We start from the raw sequence: 26993 nt of genomic DNA, 5'->3' as shown, positions 1-26993 counted from the left end.
TTTTTCATCAATCATACCTGCAAAAATGTCAAAAAGTCTGACGATACATTGCACTGGTGAGGATGTTGGAAAACTGGCATTATATGGACACTTATGTACACAGGTACATATGTAAATGCAGATATATATGTATATTAATAAACATGTGTATATTATCTATGTTTATATATGCACATAAACTAATCTATATATAAATATATGTACATAAACTACATATATACATATAGATAGTATATATATCTATAAATACACACATTACACACACACATACACACACACACACACACACACACACACACACATATAAACTCTGCTACAAACTCCATGGAAGGCATTTGACCATCTCTCTTAAAATTAAAAATACATATATCTTTTGATACGATTCTACTCCTAGGTATTAATTACCATAGATCTCACTTGTGAAAAATGTTATGTATAAGGATATTCACTACAACATTATTTGTAAAAGCAGAAGTCTAAAGACAGTAGGAGTCTGGTTACCTAAGTTATGAAAACATACAATAAAAAGCTACACAGTGATTTAAAAGATCGTACAAATATGGAAAGATCTCGAAGACACAGGGTTATCTGGCTGGAAAAAAAATACCTAAATGTTTTTAACTATATAGAATATCTCAGCTGGGTGCGGTGGATCATGCCTGTAATTCCAGCACTTTTTGCAGGTTAAGGCAGGCAGATCATTTGAGGTCAGGAGTTTGAGACTAGTGTGGCCAACATGGCAAAACCCTATCTCTACCAAAAATGCAAAAATTAGCTGGGTGTGGTAGAGGGCACCTATAATCCCAGCTACTCAGGAAGCTGAGGTGGAGGTTGCAGTGAGCCTAGATTGTGCCACTGCACTCCAGCCTGGGCAACAGAGCAAGACTCTGTCTCAAGGAAAAATAAATAGAATATCCCTAGAAAGGTATGGGAAGAACTAGGAATAGTGCTAGCCTCTTGGGAAGGAAACGAGTGGCTGGAGGATGAGTGGGGAGAAACATACTTTTCACAGCAGAGGCTTTTATAACTTTGTTTTTATTTATTTTTTTTTAAGAGACAGGGTCTCACTCTGTCACTCAGTCTAGAGCACAGTGGTGCCACCACAGCTCACTGTAACCTCCAACTCCTGGGCTCAAGTGATCCTCCTGTCCCAGCCTCCCAAGTAGCTGGAACTACAAGCATGCGCCACTACACCTGGCTAAGTTTTTTTGCATTTTTTTTAAAGGCAGGGTCTTGCTATGTTGCTGGTCTTGAACTCTTAGCCTCAAGTGATCCTTGCCCCTCAGTCTCTCTAAGAGCTAGAATTACAGGAATGAGCCATCATGCCCGATCATGTTGATAACTTTTGAATTCTGCATCCTGTGTCTGTGATAAACGTATCTATATTTAAAAGCAAACAGCTCTGAGAAGGCTCACATGAAAGATCTGGCTCAGGTCATATGCTCATGGAGTAGCCAGAATAAGACATTTCATCTTACCCTCTAGCCAATGAAGAAAGTGGCTCCACATGGCAACATGAGGATGCTGCCAGAGAAGGAGGAACAGATGCTGGGTGAGCAAAAATAATGTCCATCTCAACACCAAATAGCCTGATTTTGATACACCAGTTCCAAACACAGGGTAGAGAAAAAGCTCCAGAAAAACACTCAGTTTATCTTATTTTGCTACTGGCATACAGTTGAAGGTTGATGAATGCATCAGAGAAATATCTCAAGCACAGCCACGGGATATTTAGAGAGTGGTAAAAAGCACTGAACTGGCAACTGAGAAATCTGGGGTTTATTATCTGGGTCTATGCACCCACCCTCCCCGCCCCAATAAAAGCCTTCATCCTTCTGAGTCCTTCCAAAAAGGAAGAGAAGATGATCATCTCTCGGGTCCCTTCCAACATTGGCATTCCTGGATGCCATGGCACTTGGACCACAGCTTGTCAGAGTCTAGCAGTTTGAGTACCATTAGGGTGAATACCTAATATATAAAGAACAGAGAATAAATGTTCCAGGCTGTGAAAGAAATTAAGCAATCCCCAATATCACTAGGCCAAAGTTACCTGTTTCTCTGGCATTATGAGCAATCATGAGATATCAAAGAAGGCATTCTAAAATTCCTGAAGCCCATTTGTTCTCTAGGGAAGCAATGACCCTCTGGTGTGACTTTCATCAGGTTCTTTGGTCAAATGAAACAGTAGCCCCATAATATCATTTCTCTATATCACTATCATATAAGGAGAATGGTGGCCTCTAAATTTACCCCAAGACCTTAGCTTCCTAAGCAGAATCAAAGTAAAGGCAATCTTTCAGAAGCCCACATTTGAAGAACAAACTGACAGTTATGAATCACTCGACAATTAACATCTTGTGCCTTAGAAGTAATAAAACCAGTCACTGGAAAAATAAGAGCATCACATAGAGAGGGAAAACGTGAGAGTCTAGCAGAAATCCACGTGCAAAGGTGGGAAAGACCAGAGTGAACAACAGCCATTTATGTTCCGAACATTTACTCAGTCTTTCAATTGGTGTGACTGACAAGCTGAAGTGCAATGGCAAATAGAGACAGCAGAGAGTGCACAATCACTGATGTGGGACTGTTAGCCAAGGAGTGGGGAGAACGTGTGGGAAAGAAACCACTCTGTTTCAGCAGTGGAAGTGACAGATGACCACACCCACTGTCTTGAACCAAATCAAATAGCTCATGAATGACACTGGCTGTATTTCAAAATAATTTTTATGTAAGTATTGAGTTCACAAGACTGTCACCTGGACAAGAGACAGTGGAGATATCATTTCCTCCAAACCACAATGCTAAGAGCAAAAGTTCAAATGAAATACACTTAGGGTTGCTTACAAGGAAGAGAATCGTAAGTTCACGCATGGGAAGACCTGCTTCTGACCATAGTCCAAAATCATGAAGCTGGTATCCATTTAGGAGAGAAAAACAAAGAATCTTGGTAGAAAAATTACCTAATCTCATTTGCAATTCTCATTCTAAAAAGGGATGGTGTTGCTTGCTTGCTGTATCCACAATGCAGACAGGTCTTGCAAGTAGTGCAAATAATTGAATTTGACTTGCTTTCGAAGTAAAACCTTTGCAAGTGCAAGATAATCAAATGGTTTTCATTTTAGTTTTAGTTGCACATGTTTAGCACTTTGCTTTCCATGACTTTGATAGGAAAGCAGTCATTAAGGGGTGAAAGTGCAGTACCTTGCAAAGAAATGCATTAGAGAAAAAAAGGTCCTTGCTAATCTTCCTAATCTTATCTCTCACTGCTGGACTCACACAGACCAAACTCCATCCACTCTAATCAAGTTTGCGAGCAGGTCTGTGTTTTCCCACTACGATGGCTCTGCTTCTGCCATCTTTGAATATTCTCCACCCATCTCCATCTATCAAAATCCTTCGTATTCCCAAAGGCCTCTGTCAGAATCTGCTCTTCTCCTTTTTCTTCCTCTGAATTACTTACTGCCTTGTGCCTTATCAACCTGGGAGACATAAGTCCTAGCTCTTTGTATAACTTCACACTTATCTGCAAAAAATAAAAAATGGAGCAGATGAACGATTAAATGACTGGGATGAAGAAAGGGCACTTCTGATGTCACTATATTAAAATAGATTTCAAATATAATTATTGTCCAATTTTTAAGGTTACCTTTCACCAAAATATCTCAGCAGTGTGGAATATAAAAACTGAAATGCAAGAGAAGAGGATTCTGAATTTTCAGATTTAAAAGACAGAAACCAAGAATCTTAACACATTGCTCTTTTTATGAGAATATTCTATTTAACTCTGAGGTTTTTCAGACTGGTCATTTAAAGATCGAGTTCTTTCAGAGATCTTATTTGCATCCAAAAATGTAATCAAGGCTATTTCAATCTAGACAAAAAACAACACTGCTTAATTAACTCAACTAATAAAGCCAGACTCTTTCTCACATTAACGAAAAAAAAATTAAAAGACAGATCCTGAGAATCCCAGCAGGCCACCTTGTGCTACTTATGCCGGGCTATGTGGACGCCATATGCATTCAAATTCTGTCTGAGGACAAAAGGGAGATGGGGCACTCTAGAACAACCAGTAGGAAGACCCGAGCATCAGCTACAAACACAACTGATTTCTCTCCTTCTGCAACAAAGTGGTGGGGAGGAAGAAAAATCTCCAGCCTTCAGGGACATTCACATCAAAATCTTTCATAAGGCTTCGATCCTCCGACTTTACCTAAGGAATGAAGTCTGCTTTATGTACTCAAATAGCAATGATAGTTCTGCTGCTTATAGAATTACGACCAAACTTTTTCCTTTGTTCTAGCAAAAGACTTCCTGTGAGAAAGCAGTCATCCTTTAAAGCTTTCCAGTCCAAAGGTCTCCCCTGGTTTGTATTCCCTCATTCCCGTCCCCCAGAGGAAAAGCTCAATCCACATCACAAGGCATTTCTTGGTTCCAAGCTGTACTGGTTTCTCAAGGACTCCTGGTGAGGAAAGAAAACTGGTCATTTGAACATCCTTTCCTGGGATCTGTCTGAAGTGTAGACAAGCAGCAAAGATGAATATTAATACGCCTTCCATCATCAAAAGCTATTGCATACCCAAAGGATGATAAATATTTTAATCAGTTTTCAGCTTGTCTAGCGGAAGTCAGTTTACTCCTCAGGGACTTCCCTAGTTCTGTGCCCAAAACCTGTCCAGCCCATGCTGCTTTCTCTATATAACTTTGAAAATTTGTAACGACGAAGTCCAAGCTTTGTTGGAGAAGTCATTTAATTTTGTGACAATTTACTAAGTTTTTCCAGAAGAGAGAAATCTAAAATATGAAGGATGATAACAAATAAGACAAAACACTCTAATTCTTACTTTTAGCAACACTGGTATTCTGGGAAACTAATAACCTACTTAATCCTCTCATTTAAAAAATTTTTTTCCATATTTGCATAAGTTGTTTGCCTGTGATTGCTCAATCTTCTCAGCTATAAATGCCAGGGGCATAAAACAAGACTTTCCTCCGTGCCTTCAATATTATTTCGTTTTTAAAAAGAAGTTAAAGATGTTTTGGGGTATAAAACTAACAAAAAAATATTCCTGTGAAGCAGGTCATAAGAGGTAATATTTTAGGAAAATATATAGAATTAAAAAGAATTTATTGGCCAGGTGCCATGACTCATGCCTATTATCCCAGCACTTTAGGAGGCCAAGGAGAGAGGATCACTTGAGGCCAGGAGTTCAAGACCAGCCTAGTTAACACAGCAAGAATCTGTCTCTGCAAAAATAAAAATGAATTAGTCAGGCATAGTGGCGTGTAGTCCCAGTTACTCAGGAGGCTGAGGTGGGAGAATCACTTGAGCCCAGGAGTTTGAGGCTGCAGTGAGCTATGATTGCACCACTGTACTCTAGCCTAGGTGACACAGTGAGATCATCTCAAAAAAAAAAAAAAAAAAAATTATTCAAGGCCACGCTCATCAACATGGGTGGAAAGAAAAGGCAGAACTAGAACACAGACCTCACATGAGCTATATCCTTGAATAAATATGTCAAGTACCTCCTATGCACCAGATGCTGTTTTAGAGGCTGGGGAAATAAAAGTGACTAAAACAGACCAAGTCCCTGCTGCCCTCATGGAGATTATTTCAGATAGAGGCAGATAACAAATGGATATATAATTACAGTTGGTGAAAAGTGTTAAGAGTACAGTAGAACAGACTAAGGCCCTGCTACAATGAGAGAGCACTTAGTCAGAGCAATTCTCTCCAAGAAAGTGACATGAGCAGAGATCTGAATGAAATGAGGGTGAGAGTCATGTAAACTATGGACATTCCAGACAGAGGCAGCAGCACATGCAAAAATCCTGAGCAAGAGTGGGCTGGGCATGTTCTAGACACAGTAAGGCAGATGTTAGGGAGGGAAAGAGGGGAAACACTAATGGGGGTCAGGGAAATGAACAGATCCTGCAGGGCATAAGGCCAAGAAGGTGGATTTCTAAACATGATAGTAGGTTTGAACCAGGAAAGTAAAATGATAACCTGACTTGTATCAAAGGAACATTTGATATTTATAATTGGGATGGACATAGGGCAGTAGAAGCAGGAAAGCTGGTTGAGAGGCTATTTCATAAACAATAGTAGTTTTCACCAAGGTGGCAGCACAGGAAGTAGTGAAGGGTAGTCAGATCATGAGTATATATTGAAAGTAGAGCTAACTGGATTTGCTGATAAATCAAGAAACACATCAAGAAGACTTCAAGGTTTTAGTCTGGGCAACTGGACGGTTCAAATTACTGAACTGTGAAACACTAGGGATTACAGAAATCAAAAGTTGGGTTTTGGATATGCTACCTTTGAGACATTTATTACTAGATGGCTGAGTACTGCCCACCCTTCCCAAACAATGTCCAGGTGCCCAGGACATGAGACTTCAGCATTTGGAACATATTAATTTATTATAGGCATTGGTATATGCCACCACTCCCATCCTTTAAAAAAAGTCACTGCTAACTGCATGAAAAGTTTATGTCATTAAGTAAAATATGAAACCTCTTAATCCCCCAACATCTGTTAAAGAACATCTGATGCATAATTCTGGATATTTTGTAATTTCTCATTTAAATTAATAATATTTAATAAGGCTATATATAATCAAGCTGCCACCAGACTTATAAAGTTAAGTCTTTATAACCAATGGAGATATGGCTATGTAGACACATCTAAAACATTAACATTTAATTATGAATATTATCCTAAGACTCCAGATGTTCAGCTGAAAGCTAATTTTGTCAATCAAAAACAAGTAGGAGATTCACTGAGGGGTGTTAAAAAAAAAAAACAAGTAGGAGATGATCTGCCTGAGATTTTTATACGTATCGAGAAAAAATTTACAACTAAGACTGTCACAGGTGGTTCCAGATGGACTGAGATCATGCAAAGAAAATGCAAAAAAAAATAAGTCGATCACATTTAACTTGTGAGGGAAAAGATGGTATTAAAAATATCATCTACAAATAATCACAGAGATCCTTTCAGGAATACAGAAAAAAAAAATAGATCACGTTTCCTTTGATCAAAAAGGGTCATTATTTTACAGATGTCAATGAGGAGAGAGAGGGGTGGTGGTTATGCTACCCATAAGGCTTGGAAGGGCCAACTTAATGTGTTCCTGGGGCTCTCTGGTAAGTCATTTTTTGGCACTGGGAGCACATTTCTCCATAGAGACATTTTTGTACAATATGGAAAGACTCCCAGCCCAGCCTCCCAAAGTATTTAACCCACAGAGGATAGACGCATTACAAGAGGAGCACTGAGTTCCAAATTGTTGTGAGTCCCTTTAGCTCCTAGACTGAACCACAGCTCCAGAGGAAGGAAAATTAGAGGAAAGGAAAGGAATGCTGTCACTAAGGAAGACTTGGTCAAACGGCCTCGAAGTAAGGATTCCTCAGTTGAACACAGTTCATGTTTCCTTCTAAAATCAATATTGGTGATGCCTTGCATGTATATGTGTTTTATATTGTACAAACTTTCTCATTGGATCACCATAACAATATTCTTCAAAGGTAACAGCTTTAGCGATTATTTATTGACCAACTTGGGGAATAAAGATTCTAACATCTTGATAATATTCAAAATAAATGGCACGACATCCTTTGGAAATCTTGCTTCCCTTTCAAAACTGTAGATCTGGTGATTATTATTATTATTATTTTGTACACTACTTCATTCTTATAGACCAAGATTCTTCTAGGATATTTCAGAGGTAATTATAATAAAGTAAATAACAGACCAGAGCTGAATTTAATCCCTCTACCATGCCCCCACCAAAAACAAAAAAAACCTAGATGAAATAAGGTATATAATTTGTTTTATGTTACATCTTTTCCAGGAAAAATAGAAATTTCTAACATTCCGATCTTGCACCAGGGTTTCTTAATTCATATCTGAAATGCCATGATGGTCTGCTAGTCAAAGCAATCCAAAATAAATTCCAGCGGCCAAGGCTAAAATAGCACCCCAGGGAAAATAGTAGGATATTCACACCTTTACATCAATTTGAATTTCAGGGTGGTTAAAACTATTTAAAGCAGCAGAAGTCATCTTTTTTTCTTTACCTATACAATGTGTTAAAAAAATATGTGTGTGTGTGTGTGTGTGTGTGTGCATGTGTGTATTTAATGAAGGTTGGCAAAATTCAGCCAAATCCTATGGAACCGTGGTTAAAACAGAAACCTTGGCTGTTTACTCCAGTTTTTCTCTCCACACACTAAGAGTTAAGAGAGATGGCAAGGCTGTCACTTGGAATTTCCTAGCTCCTGTCACTTTGTCTCAGCATCTTCAGCATTTTTAGTCTTGTTCCTATTGTGTGCAGAGCAGAGGCACTGGGAACGATCCTCTTAACATTCCTGAGATGTACGAGGCACATCCTAGGACTTGGTACCAATAAAGCTCAACTCTCACACAGCTCATGTAAGGGTTAAAAACAGAAAGTCCTACCCACTGGTTTGCTCTGATGTTCCTGGAGATATTGTCACTGGATGTATCCTCAGTAGAATTCTATTCAACACCTCTGTCTTTAAGTACAAAGCTGTAGGCTGTAGCAGCTTTAAGAAACATAAGTATCCCTTTTTTCTGCTGCACAGTATCTGTGTGTGAAATTCTCTAAAGGGGTTTAAGTATTTACCCTGAACACTATCAGACGGTTTCTAAAATTTTCCTTATCCAGTTGCAAAAACACTTCAAAGAGAATCATAAACACAGTCCTTTGTGCTTTCGATGCACACTGTGTGTTTGAGGCTTAAGCCTGAATTCTCTTGGAATTGTATATTCTTTTTTCCCAAAAAGACAAGATACACAACACTTTTTTGTACAATTCCTTACTAAAGGTACAGCAACTCAGGGAAAAAAAAAAATGGAAAACTCTGAAATTCCTAAGATAATCAAAAAAGGAATCAAAACTTATAAGAAATTCATTGCTAAATTACATGTAAAATTTCTCCCCAGGTATTTTACATGTAATAGAACAATATAGCTGTGGGGAACTAGAGTGGGTGGGGAGGAAGGAGAATGGAAAGAACTGAGCTCCCTGAACACTTTTAAGATAACCAAAAACCAAAGATTTAAACCGAAGATTTTAAGCTGCTCCAGCTGCAAGTCAGTTTTTCTTTTTTTCCAAATTTTCAAAGCTAAACGTAAAGGTCTCAGAACTCAGTGTCTGCATACCGGTTTCAGAAACAGAATTTTTGGATGTTTACGACCGTTTACTTGCCTCTAATCTGTGCTTATCTTGAGTCACTCAGCACTGTCTCAGTCAAAAAAAAAGAGAGAATTTACATTTTAATTTAAAAACCACTAGACATCTCACATCAGATCCTAAATTACTATAATATTCTCTGCTCCTAAATCAGAAATACTAACCCTGAAAAATGGGAGACCGGATTAAGTCGGCTGATTTAACAGTGTGTATATTAACACTGAAAAGAAGGGAGAAAAAAATTATACACACATACACACAAAAAATCATTGATGACTTTCCCATTAATGCAAACAAAAAAAATCAGTATTTATATTTACATCACTTTCTTCTGCACATCCCCAAAAATCTTTAATCCTAGAAGGAAGTTTAAAATAAACTTAGCTAATTGAACTATAATACAATAGCAAATACCAGTATACTCAGTAAATATTTCAGTAAATGAAAAAGCAGCCTTGTTCCTGTATTCGGTTTTAAAGAATTTAATCTAAAGCACTGTGATGAAAGCTTCATTAATCTCTCCAAAAATAAACAAACTACTCCTCAGCTCAATCATTCCCTATGACTGTGTAACCTACACGAAGTGTAACCTACGCTGAGGAAGACTCATCCACACAGCCACAGGCAGGCTCCTGGCAAGGGCCTTCCCAGATGATTTATGCAGGCCAAAAGAGCGGGGGAAAAGGCATGACACATCTTGAAATTAAACTATTATTACTAACTTGTCAGGGACAACCTTTACCTTCTTAAGTACATTTCTCTCTTTAAACTTTAACAACAAGAAACTGGTTACATTATTAAATAAAACACCTACTCATTTTCCACATCTCTCTGCTCTCCTGTGCCAAATTTTAACATAAATGGATAGAATTAAATGTAGCCTATAGCTTACCTAACATAATTATATGTTGTGTTTTACACTGTTTCAAAACGGATACATTAAAATAATCCAGTCTTGGCTCCTACCCACTAAAGTCAATAAAGGTTATTAAGGCCAACTGCCATATAAATGCATTACTGTAACAGCACAAGGAATTGTCAGTACAGGAAATGCAATTCAAAACATTCAAAAACATCAGGATCTACTTTTTGTAAAAGAAAAAAACAAGGAAAAAACCATGAAGAATTTCTCTCCGGTATAGAAATCATCAATACTTTGGAAAATGTTTACTCTGGAAACAATTCTCAAATATTTCCATTGGATTATACCAAATTCACTTTTTTTTTTTTTAAGGTCAATAGGAAATGAATAAATGTCATCAATTTAGAGGATTTCACACCTAGCATTCTTTTCTGTATCATTGTGAATTTGATAGTGTTAAAACATTTTTATAGGTAAAATAAATGTCAGTTTTGCAAAGAGCGATACCAGACCCTGAGAGACGAATGGCCTATCCGTTGAATCTCCGGCTATGGCAGGACTTTCTCACCTCACAGGAGACTTCAGCTTTTCATATTTCTCTTTACCCAGAAAGCAAAGCAGTTGTACAGTTTCTTTCAAATGGTAACTCTCTCTTATCCTGAAGAGTCTTCTCATAATACAATCATCTTGGATTGTGGGGGGTGGCAGGGGGTAGGTAGTGCATCGGTTTTAAAAAATAAATATAAAAAACAAATATTTGAACAGTATGACAGTGTTATAATGCCATCCTCAATAGGGAGCAAAGAGGAGGGGAAAGGCCAGACGAAATTCCTGGGTTATAAGAAAGGGTTTTGTTGCTTTGGGCTTAATGGCTCATAAATTCATGAGGTAATATTCAGGGAAAATGTGATATTTTATCAGAATGTCATTCAAATATAAGGTTTAACATTTACATCACAAGAGCATGCACGGCGTAAAACTATCCGCCGGGAGAAAAATGGCAAGAATAAACAGTGTGATAAAAATGGTGCTTGCTGGGACAGGAAATGGGAAGCAGAGGATGGGGGAGTTTTCGAGACAGCTGACTAAACTTTTTGAAATATGTGACTGGTTATGACATGCGAAGCAATTACCATTAATGGAAGAAAAGCGATTCCAAAGCTCATTTTCCATTCTTCTATATCCTTCCTGAGACTACACCTTCCAACCACAAAGTGCAAAAAGAACACAAAGACAGAAATCATAGCGCAAGTCTCTTCCCTGGTACAAGGGCCGTCGAAGGTTGCTTTACTCATAAGCAAAAGGGGAAAAGAAGTGCACATATTGCCTGAGGTTTTTTTATTTTATTTTCTCAGCAAAAGAGATCGATGTTATGTTGCAGAACAGACAAAATGCATTGATTAAAGAAATCCTTCCACAACACACAGGATTTTACAGTTCAAAAACAAAAAAGCATAAAAATAAAAAAGAATCATTTGTCTAAAACGATAATAATTTTGAGTAGGACAGTCCCTGGAAGCAACGTGGGGACACTCAGAAATTCCATCTGGATTAGTCTAATTCTATAGAATCCAAATGTGCGCCAAACACTGTACTTTTTATGTTAAATTGCTGTTGAATTTGTTAACCCACAACTGATATCCTGTGTTATGGAATCCTGGAGATTACAGCTAACTTGAAGCAACAGGGATAATTCTTGACAGTTAATGGTACTTTGTATGCATTTTCCTGAAAGGCTAACATCTTTGGGCCTCAATCTGGTAGCTCAACATTGCCCCCTACTGCTTGCAACTGAGAAAATATGAGGTGGGCTGATACCAAGTGGAAATCTAACCAGCCACTGCCGATTCCAACCGAGTATACAAATACCAGATGGCACTGCACAAACAGAGCCACAGAACTGTAGACCCATCCAACGATTATTCTGTTCTGTCTTTTACAATAGAAAAAAGAAATTACTATGAATTTGTAAAAAGTCATTGTAAAAGGCTTGAAGCAATGCTTACATTTAATTTGGAAGAACGATCCCTTTTATCTGGGACTAAATCTTTACTCTGCTGATAAAGATCATGCCAAGGTATGCTGAGGAGAGACACCGAGGCCACCGATCTCCCTCAGAACACTTAGGAATGCCACACCAACTGCAGAGAAACTAGCGCCAGAGTTCGCAGAATTGCTTTTCCTTTTGGTATTTTTTACGGGAGAGCAACAAAACAAATAAAAGATATTCCCTCTTAACAAATGTGACACCACCACCAAATTATTTATACACAAATTTACATAGATATAACTAAATTATTTAAATGAATTCATAATGAATATCACTGGTAAGCTCACAATAACCAACTATTTTACTTTATTTTTTATTTTTGTGCCTCTGTGTGTGAGACAAGGTCTCACTCTGTCACCCAGGCTAGAATGCAGTGATGAAATCACAGCTCACTATAGCCTTGACCTCCTGGGCTCCAATGATCCTCCCACCTCAGCCTCCTAAGTAGCTCAGACAGACGACAGGCATGCGCTACCACACCTGAATAATTTTTAATTTCGTAGAGACAAGGTCTCACTATATTGCCCAAGCTAGTCTCAAACTCCTGGGCTCAAGCAATCCTCCCAAGTCAGCCTCCCAAAGTGCTGAGAGGACAGGCATGACCCACCATGCTCAGCCAGATTTTACAAAAGAAAAAAAAGCCTTTGAACAAAACAATTCTTAAAAATTTAGTTTGTTAAAAATAAAATCAATAAGAGTTCCTTTCTTATTTGCTCTTCAATTCCAATTCACAGAGCTGTCAAATGACAACTTCAAAGTCAAGCTGATGTCTTAGAGCCAAGATTCATCAAGTTAAGAGGTTCTAACTCATATGTAAATGGACAAAATCAGAATTACACAGTAGGGGGAAAAATGTTTCCCAGAAACTGAAGCTGCCTTTATGTAAGCAGCCCATAAAAATGGAGAGTAGTCATAACAGGCTTAGTTTAGCAACAGAACTGACTAAGGAGATTTAGGCGCAGACTTTTCATTAACTCCAATTCAGTTTTATAATGCTCAGTTTTGCATCGATTCAGGTCTTTGGAGAAATCAATTTTTGTGATACTATTAATACATTAAAAGGATTATAACATTCCTTCCCCAGACATTTACCCATGAAAAGGTATGATTTAAAGATTTGAGATGTCTGGAAAGCAAGGACTTTTGGATTTTGATCCAGACTTTTAAACTGGGCCCTTCAGAGTTGTGACTTAACATTGTCATTATTATAGAGTAGGAATTAGGATAGATCCTATGATACATGTTCTTATCACAATAATAATTATAATGAATAAGAGAGAAGAACACTTTTGGAGGTGATGGATAGGTTTATGGCACAGATTGCTGTGATGGTTTCACGAATGTACACATATCTCTAAACTCAGGTTGTACACATTAAATATGTACAGCTTTTTGTAGGGTAATCATACCCCAATAAAGCGGCTTTAAAAAAATAAAATAGGGATTAGCAATAGCTCTCCATTTTTGCAGATCAGATCATTGCTTCCAGCACATTTCAAATTCTGTGCAGTGGTACTATTTCCTGAGTTTAGCAGGCTTTTTCCACTTTTCTACTACATTCCAAATCCAGCTGTTTGGAGGCAGAACAGTGAGGTGGCGAAGGGCAAGGATCCCAGAGGCAGCCTTCTAGAGTTCAAATCCCAGCTCCCTCACCTATTAGCTGAGTGACCTTGAGTAAGTTACATAAGGCCTTTGTGTTCTGGTTTCCTCGTCAGAAAAATGGGGAATACATTATACCTATGTTATGGGGTTGTCATAAAAGTTAAAGAAGTTATATAGAAAACACTTAGAAAAATGTCTGGCACTTAGGAAGTATTATGTAAGTGTTTGCTATTATTTTTATTATTTAAATTAAGACTTAATGCAAGACCTCCATGTGGCTTCAACCTGCCTTCCGGATCCATCTCCTCCCACACCGTCCGTACTCCATGCTCTGGTCACATCTTACTTCCTCACTTCTGGTCTTGTTTTTACAGTTCCTGGAGTCTAATGTTCTTCCCCAGATGCCCCACCCATCATGCTCCTCACCATCCAAGGGCCCCAAAAGCCACATCTGCCATTTCACCACCATCCTAGCTAGCTCAAGTGGTCTGAATGTAATACTTCCACCTCTGAATGGTGATTTTCTTTTAACAACTGTTACTGGATTTCATTTTAGCTGATGTCATACCTGGTGATATTCGTGCCCCTCTCCTTGTTCAAATGTCGGCTCACAGTGGTGGAGAGCACATGCTAGGAGCTAGCCTGCCTACGTTTCCACCTTGCTTTGCCAGTGACTCAGTGACGTTGGGGGAGGTCCTTCATTTCCCTGCCTCTCAGTTTTCACATCCATAAATTAAGGCCTGGAAAAGTTTCTATACCTCTTAGCATTGCTGTAAAAATTTTTAAAGTTAATTCTGGGAAACCAGAGTTGCACCTGATGCATATAAATATGCAAACGAATATTAAATATTATTGTTGAATTGTTATCCTCTCATCACCACTTCTAGTGTATGTCCAGTACATCTTGCATTAAGTTGAAAATACTCAATAAATGCTTATTGAACTAAACTGAGGTTGTACTGACAAAATCCTGGCTATACCCAACATCTTACCAGGAACGTAACTTGATAATTTGGAGTAATTAAATCTATATTTGCCTATGCAAATGAGGCAATGGGGGATCTGTATAACACAGCAGCCCAAAAACACCAAAACACGGTCCCAGGTCTCATGTACTTACCACACCCTCCATCTTCTTCCACAGTTCTTCCAGTTGAGCCATGGGTTGACACCACCAATCAGTGCACTTTTTGTACCGACTGCCTTGAAACCAAAACTGTCTCAGCCACTCAAACTCAACCTGTGGACCATAAAGAGATGATGGTGGTTTTAATGCCCTTGTGATAGACAAGTAAGGACGATGACTTTGTCTCTCAATTCTCCTCCGGTAACTTGATGGCCATAGGATGAGAAACGTGAGAAAAGTCAGCCTAACCAGTTCCCAGCATAACTTGGTATCTCCAGAGCATTGCTACAAAGCTAAGAAAAGAGTAGTCCTAAAACTGAGGTCTGGCCAGACGTGTTGGTTCATGCCTATAATCCCTATACTTCGGGAGGCTGAGGCGTGAGGATCGCTTGAGGCCAGAAGTATGATCCCAGCCTGGGCAATATTGCAAGATCCTATCTCCACAAAAAAATTAAAAATAAACTGGCCAGGCACAGTGGTGTGTGCTGGTCATCCTGGCTGCTTGGGAGGCTGAGACAAGAGGATTCCTTGAGCCTAGGAGTTTGAGGCTGCAGTGAGCTATAATTGTGCCACCGCACTCCAGCCTGGGCAACAGAGCAAGAGTCTCTGTGTCAAAAAATAAAATAAAATAAAATAATTTAAACGCTGAAATTCTCTGGCCAGAGAGGGATTTTCAATCATATTTATTAGTCAGATGTGAGGAAACTATAAGTCAATCAACAACAAATACTGAGATCCTAATTATAAAGCAGGAATATGACAGGAATGACATATACAGAATATGTTTATATTAAATGTCTTTATTTAAGGCTGGTATTAAAAGTAAAACACAGATACATGTTAGGAAATATTAATTATAAGTTTCTTAAATTACAACAAATTAAAATAGCTTACCCATGGGCCAGGAGGATCTGGTAATAATCTTAACCCATATATGTAAAACTAATTATGGAGGCATACATTAAACCTACAAAGCCATTCAAATTGTCATTTTTCAACTCAGGGAAGGTGGCAATAGGTTAAAAAAAAAGAGTAGCAAAAATGTAAGTACAAGTTGAGTACCCCTTATCTGAAATGCTTGAGACCAAAAGTGTTTCTGAGTTTGAAATGTTTGTGCTATATACTTACTGGTCAAGCATTTCAAATCCAAAATCCGAAATGCTCCAATGAGTATTTCCTTTGAGCATCACATTTGTGCTCAAAAGCTTTGAATATTGGAGCACCCCAAATTTCAGATTTTCAGATCAGAAATACTCAAGTAACTTACTTTGCTTCTGATGAATCTACTACGGTAAACTTCAATCATTTACCACCTTGGCAGTCCTCCTATTCTAACCAAATCCCACCCATCCCTTCCCCAAACAGCCCATGTGGTCTGAGGAGAGCTCCAGCTCCAGTGCTGGGGGTGGAATACTCAACCCAGGTCTAGGCCAATCAGCCAACTAGATTTCTCCAGTCACAGAAGTAGGATTGAGAGGAACAGGAATATGTCCAATCAGAATAAGTCTCGAGACTACCAGAAACTACAGGAAGAAGACTCTGCAGACATTTTGCCAGAGAATGGTAAGAACACAGTAGGGGGTAGCTGCAAGATGAAAAGATAAAAACGAGATTCTGATGATAGCAACTGCCCCTTGATCAAACTATTCCTGAAGCTGTTTTCCCTTAAGCCGGTTCAGGTTAAATCTTTTGCCCCTTGCAACGAAAATAAGCCCAACATATTTAGATGAGAGGCTGAGTTAAGCTATGGAAATATTAAAAAAATTGTCTTCTATCCATTTTCTAAGTCTTCTATCATTCATCAACTTGAAAAATCAAGGTACAATGCTACTTATCTTAAATACTCTTTTTACCACTGCCCGCTAAAGAAATGTGGAGCCCCTACAGCTTCATGCTGTGTTGTCTGGCTTTGCTAAGGTGATCATGTTCCATATATAGACATGGAGCTATTATAATCTTCACCTATTACCACAAAGCATCTTTTTGTGTGTTTACCTACATTGAACTTTCATGAGGCAAACAAAAGCAACTTGTGAAGATTTAACAATGGTGAAAATGGCTCAAATGAGTAACCTAAGAAGACTAAGTCACATGAAAAGGTTTTAGTTTACATTAACTAAATGTTTGTTTGCTATGTAGAGCTGATTTCAGTTAAAGCTGTTTAAACAAAACAAAACAAAAAAGGAATGTAGACAATATTAAAACAACAGTTGCTAAAACTTACCTGTAGTATTAAAAGACGGTGGTTAACAGGCGTAACCTTGAGTACTTTGAAAGAAGAATAAATACAAGTGTGGTTCAATGTCCGTGAAGGTACAGGTTTCACAACACACTTACTTCAAGAAAAAAATGAGTTCTTTTTGATGGATTTCACATAAAATTTGTTCACACTATGGGAAGAGGCTGTTAGCAAAACATCAAGCCCTCTGTTAGAAAGAGTTGAAAAGGTTTTAAAAGATTTTCCAGTCTTTGGGCTGGTTATGCCCATTGAAGAGGAGAGAATGGAGAAGCCTTGGCAACCATGGTGACTCTGGAAATAGATTATCATATGTAATTAGTTCATCCCATCTATCAGGGTACACTAGAAACTGGATTTCAGTAAATCAAAACTTGGAAGCAAGGAGAAGGCCATACGTAGGGGCTCTGCTATTGGACAAGGAGCAAGGAGAGAGCCCTGGCTATTTTAATAAATAATGCCTTCATCTTTCCTTGGATGCCTAATTATCTTTTGGGAAAGATAGCATCATAGTTAAAAATAAGGGCTCTGGGCCAGGCGTGGTGTAATCATAACACTTTGGGAGGCCGAGGCAGGCGGATCACCTGAGGTAGGGAGTTCTAGATCAGCCTAACCAACGTGAAGAAACCCCGACTCTACTAAAAATACAAAAAATTAGCTGGGTGTGGTGGTATATGCCTGTAATCCCAGCTACTCAGGAGGCTGAGGTAGGAGAATCACTTGAATTTGGGAGGTGGAGGTTGTGGTGAGCCGAGATCACACCATTACACTCCAACCTGAGCAACAAAAGCGAAACTCCATCTCAAAAAATAAAAAATAAAAAAAAAATAAGGGCTGTGACCTGTAATCCCAGCACTTTTAGAGGCCATGGCAGGAGGATCACTTGAGCCCAGGAGTTTGAAACTAGCCTGGACAATACAGTAGACCTCATCTCTACAAAATAAAAAAATAAACAAAGTTAGATGGTTGTGGTGACATACACCTGTGCTCCCAGCTACTTAGATGGCTGTGGCAGGAGGATCGCTTGAGCCCAGGAGGCTGAGGCTACAGTGAGCCATGATCACACTGCTGAACTCCAGTCTGGGCAAACAGAGTGAGACCAAAGACACAAAGAATATGGGCTCTGGAGTCAGTTCAAAAGTGGGTACCATTACAGAACAGCTATGTCATCTGTAAGACAGAAATAATTCCTGCGTACTATATGTGAGGCACTTGCTAGGTGTCAAAAATGCACACTAACAAGACCACAAGGCCTTGGACTTCCTGTCCTCAAGCATCACACAATCTTACAAATTTCTGACCAGGAAAAGTATTAATGTCCTTGTCAATACATGCCCACCCCTTCCCACTAATGCCAGTCAGAAATGATCAACACTGAGTACCTTCTCCTAACAGAATTTTACTCATGAGTTGAAGAACTGCCCATGAGACACAATCTCTGTGAACATCAAATCCACTGGCATGCCTTCTATTCAACTCCTTGACCTGACTTTTTCATTTCAATGCTTTGGGTAAAAACCGCTACAGGATTTTAATCAAATGCCACCTTTACCAGTTCCCCCACTGCCAAGAAAAGTAGCTGACTCGCTCCTTAAAATTAATTAAGGAGGCAATAAAATATTTCCACCTGCTTGATTCGGAGTCTGAGTTAAAAAATAAATTTTCCCCTTAAACTCTGGAAATTAGAAAAGAAAGCTACAGCATGGACAGTGAACAAAAAGCAAAGGGTCAGGACTCAAAGTACAGTGAGTCCTAATTACTTTAGAGATAAAAAACCAGACAAGCGGCTAGGTGCAGTGGCTCATGCCTGTAATTCCAGGACTTTGGGAGGCTGGGGCAGGCAGACTGCCTGAGCTCAGGAGTTCACAACCAGCCTGGGAAACACGGTGAAACCCCGTCTCTACTAAAATACAAACAATTAGCTAGGCGTGGTGGCATCTACCTGTAGTCCCAGCTACTTGGGAGGCTGAGGCAAGAGAACTGCTTGAACTCAGGAGGCAGAGGTTGCAGTGAGCCAAGATTGCTCCACTGCATTCCAGCCTGAGTGACACAGCGAGACACTGTCTCAAAAACAAACAAACAAACAAACATCGATGACTAACCATATTGACTGACTGATGAAGTTATAAGCATGACAGGAGTTGGGTCTTCCTCCCTTCTCCAGAGTTGTAGCCTCTCAAAGGAGGCTCATAGCTAACAGAGCAGAAATAAGAAGCAAGCCATCAGGAGGGCAAATGCTCACTTGGGGCCAAGGATCATTCCACGGGTAACACATCCCTGAAGACGTCAACAGTAGGGTGACAACCAGTAGGAGCTCTCAGGGTTCTCTCAAAGTTTTCACGATACTTACAAACCAAACTCCCTGATTTTGAACATGCACTTAATGGAAATAAGTCTAGAAGAGGAGAAAGAAATAGAATCAACCCACACGTCTGGACTTCAGTCATTGGGCACTCAGGCATTGGAGAGCAAAGCTAGTAAGATTTCAAAAGAATATTTCTCCTAAAGCCTGTAATCCCAGCACTTTGGGAGGCCGAGGCAGGTGGATCACGAGGTCAAGAGATCGAGACCATCCTGGTCAACATGGTGAAACCCCGTCTCTACTAATACAAAAAATTAGCTGGGCATGGTGGCGTGTGCCTGTAATCCCAGCTACTCAGGAGGCTGAGGCAGGAGAATTGCCTGAACCCAGGAGGCGGAGGTTGCGGTGAGCCGAGATCACGCCATTGCACTCCAGCCTGGGTAACAAGAGCAAAACTTCGTCTCAAAAAAAAAAAAAAAAAAAAAAAAAAAGAATATTTCTCAGTCACTTTATCATCGTATAGCTGTAAATCATCTCCATTACTCCTACGGGTCAGCAAATGTCACCTACTTTTCTTCTGCCAAGTTTGTTTAGACTCTTGATATGGTCCCAAGTCAGCCATGCAGTTCCCTCATGAGATGTGTGAACACGCCCCTTGGGATTAGTGTCTCACTGTAATAATAGAAGTAAATTATTTCACTGAGAAAGAAATTAGACCAGGAAGACGTGGTAAGGCTCTATCTACAAAGAGATAGCCTATGAAGACCCTTTCGCAGTAGTTATAAGGAAGCCACAGGTCTAATCAGAAGAAAATGAGAGCCAGACAATACTATGAAACATTCCATTCTTCCCACACATGTGGGAAACTTACTAAGAGGCTGAATTCCACATTTTACTATCTTTAAAAAGGAAAGTGGGCCATTTAATAACACGGAAGAAGATTCTGCTTATAATTAAACAAGAATCTTTCCTAAGCATCTTAAATCAGAAAAAATATCTCCAAGAAGGTACTCTAAAACATATGACCAAACTTCCCAAACTTCTTAGTTAGAAATCATCCTAGACAAGGAAAACAAACCACTTCTAAACCCACACAGACTGAGAGCTAGCAGTATATAAAACCGAGGGCTTCATCCTGTGACTCGTCCAGCAAAGACACATGGCCTGGCAGAAAGGGGAAAGCAAGCAAGAAACTTTATGGACACGTGTGCTTCCATTTAACAACAGGACAAAGTAGAGAGTAGGCATGCAACTGCTGAATCCCAGAGCAACTTGTATGGCAAAAGAAGAGTATCTGACAATGTGCCCTGACATATGGAATTAATTGTGAAAGTAAGGAGATGACCTTGAAGAATCAAGGATTGGTGGGATGGTAAAGACTGGCATACACACTATTTAAATTTAAGATTACTCTCTGTATTCAACCCAGGGGGGGGCCAAGGTTTCCAATACAGTACATCTCTGCCCCACCTCCCTGACACACAAGGTCAAAAGCAGCCAGTCACTTTCTGAAGCAGACAATTTTTTGTTTTTTTAAGATAGAGTTTCATTCTTGTTACCCAGGTTGGAGTGCAATGGCACAGTCCTGGCTCACTGCAACTCCCGCCTCCTGGGTTCAAGGGATTCTCCTGCCTCCACCTCCCGAGTAGCTGGGATTACAGGTGTCCACCACCATGCCCAGCTAATTTTCTGTATTTTTAGTAGAAACAGCATTTCACCATGTTGGCCAGGCTGGTCTCGAACTCCTGACCTCAAGTGATCCACCTGCCTCAGCCTCCCAAAGTGCTGGGATTACAGGCATGAGCCACCACAGCTAGCCTGAAGCAGACAGACTTAGATGACAATATTGTGTTAGATATATGTGTGATTTTACAGATTTCTCCCTTCCATTGATGGTAACAGAACATCACAGTCAGTCACAAAAGATGAGAAAGGATAGGGAAATAAGATAGGCCATAGGCATGTTAAAGAAAGCACCCATTCTGCTAGTCTGACTCTGAAAATTGTGAGAGTTTTCGAGAAGGAAATAACTAAATTTTGAGATTAGGATTTCTATACTATAAATATGGAAAAAGACATAACTTTGCTCCCCGATCTAATTCAGTGAGGTCATAAATGTCTTCTGTCCTGAAATTCTGGCTATCAGCAATGTCTCCAGCAGGGACTAATGAGAGAGAAAGTGGGACACCCATCAGGCACAATGAAGGGAAGCAAGTCAGACTTGAGCTCAGCATTAGAAGTGGTTACTAGTCCCCTGAAAGGCAGAACTGCTTCCCCTGTGGTTCTGGAGATTATGACAATGTTTCATAAAGTGTGGAGCAGCTCACAAGGTATTAAATAACTTATTAAGACATTAAAAAGATTATATATCTCAATGGGAGAAGACATTACTTTTTCTTCGCTCAAAACTCTTCAATGGCTCCTCATTTCCTGCAGAGTAAAAAGGAAAGTCCTTGTCCTTACAAAGGCCTCCAAGGACCTATGTAATCTGCTGCTTCCCAGTCTCCTGGAATGACCTCTGTGACCTCTTCTCCTACAAGTAGCGGCACTACTTCCTCCACTCAAACAATACTGTTCCTGATCTGTTCCTTGGACTCCAGGAATTCTCCCACCACACAGCCTTTGCAGTGGCTGTTCCTTCTGCCCTAAATGCAATTCCCCAGATGTCCATGTGGCTCTCTCTCATGTCCTTCAATTCTCTGCTCAAAGGATATCTTTTCAACAGGGAGGCTCTCTAGTTCTCTCAAGTTTCATCATCTTGCTCTGTTTTTTTTTTTTTTTTTTCTATAGTACTTATCAACTTCTAACATACTATGTAATCTACCATTGTATTATGTTTATTACTTACCATCATCTCCCTGTACTAGAATGTCTATGTTATTCACCAATATATTCTAATGCACCTAGAAGAGTGTCTGGCACATGCTTGGTAATTAATTATAGAAAGGATGCATAAGTACATTTTTTAACTCCAAATTCTCCATCAGTCCTTTTCATTATATCTAAAAGAACTTCTCAGATTGGTGAATGAACTTCAGTTCTCTACCACAGTTCAGTGTCTCCTTTTTTTTTTCTTTTCTTTTAACGGGTTTTTTTTTTTTTTTTTTTTTGAGGTATAATTTACCAGCCATAAAATTCACACATTGTAAGTGTGGAATCCAATGATTATTAGAAAATTTATGAAGCTGTGAAACCATTACCACTAATCTCCCTCCTTAACATGAAGAAAGGAAACTTGAGTCTCAGAGCCTCCTCCAGACAAGAATATCTGCTGGAATGTAATAACATTACCCTGTTTTCATTGGACCTATTTTTCTGGATACTTTTTCTTTTGGCTAATGATACTGGATTTCCACTTAGAGTAGCAATACAAAGCTTCCTTTTTAAAGAAATTCATATATGTTGAAAAAAAGTGTTGACTTAAAGAAAAATATTAAGTAACTAGACAATGTATGTTTTCTAAAGATAAAGCAAATATTGAGAGGGTATTAGTGGGAAAAGTAGAGTTTGTAAAACATTGACCCATGGGATCCAGACTGCCAGTCTCACAGACTAGAGAATTGCAACTAATTTCATAAATGAAAAGCAAGGCATTGACACTTGCTCCTAGGGCCTACTCTCAATTCCCAGCAGTCCTTACTGGGAGACTATTCTTCCTGAGTCTCTTGTGCTTCTGCGTGTCTTGTGAGTAAGCACTGACTGCCCTGTGTACAGACCCTCATTGCAAGGATGGCTATATGGCAACAGACTTGATAGAGAGTTTCTCCCTCCAGAACAAAGGGCAGGTGTGCATACAGACTTGGAAGATAAAGACAGTGTCTTGATCTAAAGCAAAGGATGGGCATGCTTACTGTCCTTAAAAAGATTAGGTTCCAGTAGCTTGAGGTTCCTCTCCTGTAATGCAACCCCTCAAGGTATACGTGTTATCTGGCCTACTTTGCATTGCCCTATAGAAACAGCAGCTGGGAGGAGGCTATGGTCTGTATGTGTATGTCCCTCCAAAATTCTTACGCTGAAATCCTAACATCTGAGGTGATGGCATTAAGAGGTGGGGCTTTTTAGAGGTGAGAGATCATGAAGACTCTGCTCTCATGATGAGTTTAGTAGCCTTATAAAAGTGACCACAGGGAGCCTGTCAGGCCCTTGCACCACGTAAGGAAAGTGAGAGAGTGCCATCTATGAACCAGGAAACGAGCCCTCACCAGACATCAAATCGCCTGTGCCTTGATCTTGAACTTGCCACCCTCCAGAAGAGTGAGGATAAATTTCTGTTGTATAGAAGGAACCTGGTTTATGCTATTTTGTTACTGCAGCCTGAACAGACTAAGTTCGTGAACTAACACAAAAATACTGAGACTCTGGTGACTGCTATTGTTGTACGTAATGACCTGTCCTCCATCTCTGACCTAAGAGTCTCATGAATTATGCTGGTATGAAACTGTGGCAGATTACTTTGTAGCTTGCAAGTAGGGTAGAATCTCAGATCTTTCACAATTCTTGAAAGTCTTGGTGGGTGCAGTGGCTCACATCTGTCATCCCAACACTTTGGGAGGCCGAGGCAGGCAGATCACTTGAAGTCAGGGGTTCGAGACCAGCCTGGCCAACATGGGGAAACCCCGTCTCTACTAAAAATACAAAAATTAGCTAGGCATGGTGACACACGCCTGTAATTCCAGCTACTTGGGAGGCTGAGGCAGGAGGATCACTTGAACCTGGGAGGTGGAGGTTGTAGTGAGCTGAGATCGTGCCATTGTACGCGAGCCTGGGTGACAGAGCAAGACTCCATCTCAGAAAAAAATAAAAATAAAAGAATGTCCTTACCTCATTGTGAATTTCTTCTCCTTGTTTCAAAACTGCAGGCTCAAAGGATTTCAAACAGACATCACCATTGGCCACATCGTCACAGACATTCTGCAGCGCCAACTGACAGCGTTGTAAAATATAATCCAAGGTTCCTGTCGAGCACTGTTGAGACAGAACCAGCAATCACAATTATGGGCAAAATCTAAGTTTACCATGCCACCCTTCCTAGGATTGTTCATATCTGTCCCTTGCTGTGAATTCACCTGTTGCCCCCATGGCTCAGTCTATACTCCTCTTTTTTTTTTTTTTAAATTTTAAGATAGGGTCCCGCTGTGTCACCCAGGCTGGAGTATAGTGGTACAATCATGTTTCACTGCAGCTTCAAACTCCAGGGCTCAAGCAATCTTCCCACCTCACCTTCCTGAATAGCTGGGACCACAGGCATGCACCCACCACTCTGCCTGGCGAATTTTTTTTAATTTTTATTTTGTAGAAAGAGGTAAGATTTTGCTATATTATCCAAGATGGTCTCAAACTGCTGAGTTCAGGCAGTCCTCCCACTATATGCGTGAGCCACCGTACCCAGCCTATACTCCTTAACTCAAGAACTACTCAAGTGGCCTGTTCCACTGGCTCTATGCTGCCAGTTTGTCTTCATGTGGGCTACTTAGTTTGCTGGTTTTCTTATACGTGGGCCTCATATCACTAACTAAACATTAGGGTCCCAGAGACTAATGCCCTGTTTATTTGTATTAAACACATTTTCTATATAGACTACAACATCTAGAACTGAGTCCAAAAAGTGAAAAAAATTTAATAACTGTTGGATGAATAACTGGTTAACCAAGAAGTCAAGGACACTGACGTTTTATCTCAAATGCCCTGAGACTAACAATAGGTAATCAGGCTGCAGAACTGGTTCAAAAGCACACTCCATGGTACCATCATGACAGAGGGAAAAATGAAGTTATAATCACGAGGCAAAGAACTCATTTCCCTTTTCTGCAAAAAGCATACACTAGGCACTGGCAGTCCTTGGCAGAATAGATTCTTCAAATAATGGAGAATATGCGGCTCATGCCCTCCAGGCACATTCGAAGGCGTAACTTAGTACCTGGGCCTCAGCAAGGACACAGATAACTAGTTCATCCCTCTCTCAGTCTGTGGAAGCAAAACAGAGGTCAAATGGACAAACTCCTTTTTATAAATGATCATATGTCAGAAAAGAGGCCGATGCACATAGCCAGTGCATCCGCTTGTTTTGATAATAAAATGATTTCCTAGAATGAAAAAAAGTCAGCTATAAATACCCTTCAGTCCCAATGAGGAAAATGTACCCCTAAAATATTTTGGTTTTATTATTTATAATTTAAACTGAGCCCGTGGAAATAACCTTGAAGGCTAATCCTCTGATATAAAAATTCCTTGTACATTTACTGCCATTTTATACAATGTGACATCAACAAGCCTGGGAAAAATAAAGTTTCTGTGCCAAAAAACAGAAGCTTGACTAATATGTATTTTAATATGAGGATCCCAGAGTGCTGGGTACACAAGGGCAGCCAACTCCAATTTCCTGACATTAAAAAAAAAACCAAAACCCACAAAGAAAATAGGTACATGGCCACTCATTTTTGTCCCACAGCAACCTCTACAACAGCTTTTCTTTTTGTTTTTTTATTTTTGTTTTGTTTTTGAGATAAGGTCTCTGGCCCAGACTGGAGTGCAGTGGCATGGCATGATCTCAGCTGACCCCAACCTCCCCCTCCCAGGTTCAAGTGATCCTCCTGCCTCAGCCTCCCAAGTAGCTGGGATTACAGGTGCACACCACCATGCCCGGCTAATTTTTTTTTTTTTTTTTTTTTTTTTTTTTGAGACGGAGTTTCGCTCTTATTACCCAGGCTGGAGTGCAATGGCGCGATCTCGGCTCACCGCAACCTCCGCCTCCTGGGTTCAGGCAATTCTCCTGCCTCAGCCTCCCGAGTAGCTGGGATTACAGGCACGCGCCACCATGCCCAGCTAATTTTTGTATTTTTAGTAGAGACGGGGTTTCACCATGTTGACCAGGATGGTCTCGATCTCTTGACCTCGTGATCAACCCGCCTCGGCCTCCCAAAGTGCTGGGATTACAGGCTTGAGCCACCGCGTCCAGCCTATCACATCTTTTTAAAATGACGTCTATCTAGAAAGTTCTCCTACTTGCACCTTTACTTTCCCAAGTATGGAGTGAGCTACATAGATTATTAATTGCATTTTCATTTATTGTACCTAAAGATTGGAAATAATCTAAATTTCTCAACAACAGCAACTAGTTTAATGAACTATGGTTGCAGAGAAAAAAGAGAGAGGGAGTGGAATAATTTTTTTCTGGGTGTACAGTGTTTTATTTTATTTAAATAACCTATAATCAGGCTTAGTTTGAGATAGTTTTTTTTTTTTTGGTAACAGCTTTATTTGAGGTATAATTCATATATCATAAAATTCAACCATTTAAAGTGTATAATGCAATGTTGTTTAGTATAGTCACAGTTATACAAACATCACTACAATTAATTTTAGAGCATTTTCATCACCACAAAAAGAAACCCTGTGCCATTTAGCAGTCGCCCCCAACATTTCCAACCCTAGGCAACCACTAATCTACTTTCTATGTCCATAGAGAGGCCTATTCTAGACATTTCATATAAATGAAATCATGTAATATGTGATCTTTTGTAACTGGTTGCCTCCATTTCATATGTTTCCAAGAGTCATTCACGTTGTAGCATGCATCATTACTGTATTTCATTTT

The 26993-nt window shown here is 39.7% G+C and overlaps 1 protein-coding gene across 3 annotated transcripts in view; it reads right to left on the bottom strand.

Moving 5' to 3' along the window:
• FTO (FTO alpha-ketoglutarate dependent dioxygenase) overlaps window positions 1–26993 on the bottom strand; it is a 424741-nt gene that overhangs the window by 223249 nt on the left and 174499 nt on the right. For all 3 annotated transcript variants that reach the window (XM_064383071.1, XM_012447942.2, XM_064383072.1), the window contains exons 6-7: window positions 24221–24364; window positions 14856–14975 (exon numbers count right to left, since the gene is read on the bottom strand). In XM_064383071.1, the coding sequence (XP_064239141.1) occupies window positions 14856–14975; window positions 24221–24364 (264 nt within the window). The remainder of the gene's footprint in view (window positions 1–14855; window positions 14976–24220; window positions 24365–26993) is intronic.

The sequence above is a fragment of the Aotus nancymaae genome, unplaced genomic scaffold (genome assembly GCF_030222135.1).
Source record: "Aotus nancymaae isolate 86718 unplaced genomic scaffold, 86718_ANA_hifiasm-v0.15.2.pri h1tg000030l, whole genome shotgun sequence".
Lineage (NCBI taxonomy): Eukaryota > Metazoa > Chordata > Mammalia > Primates > Aotidae > Aotus > Aotus nancymaae.
The sequence above is the reverse complement of the archived record's forward strand: the minus strand, read 5'-3'. Positions and strand labels throughout refer to the sequence as shown.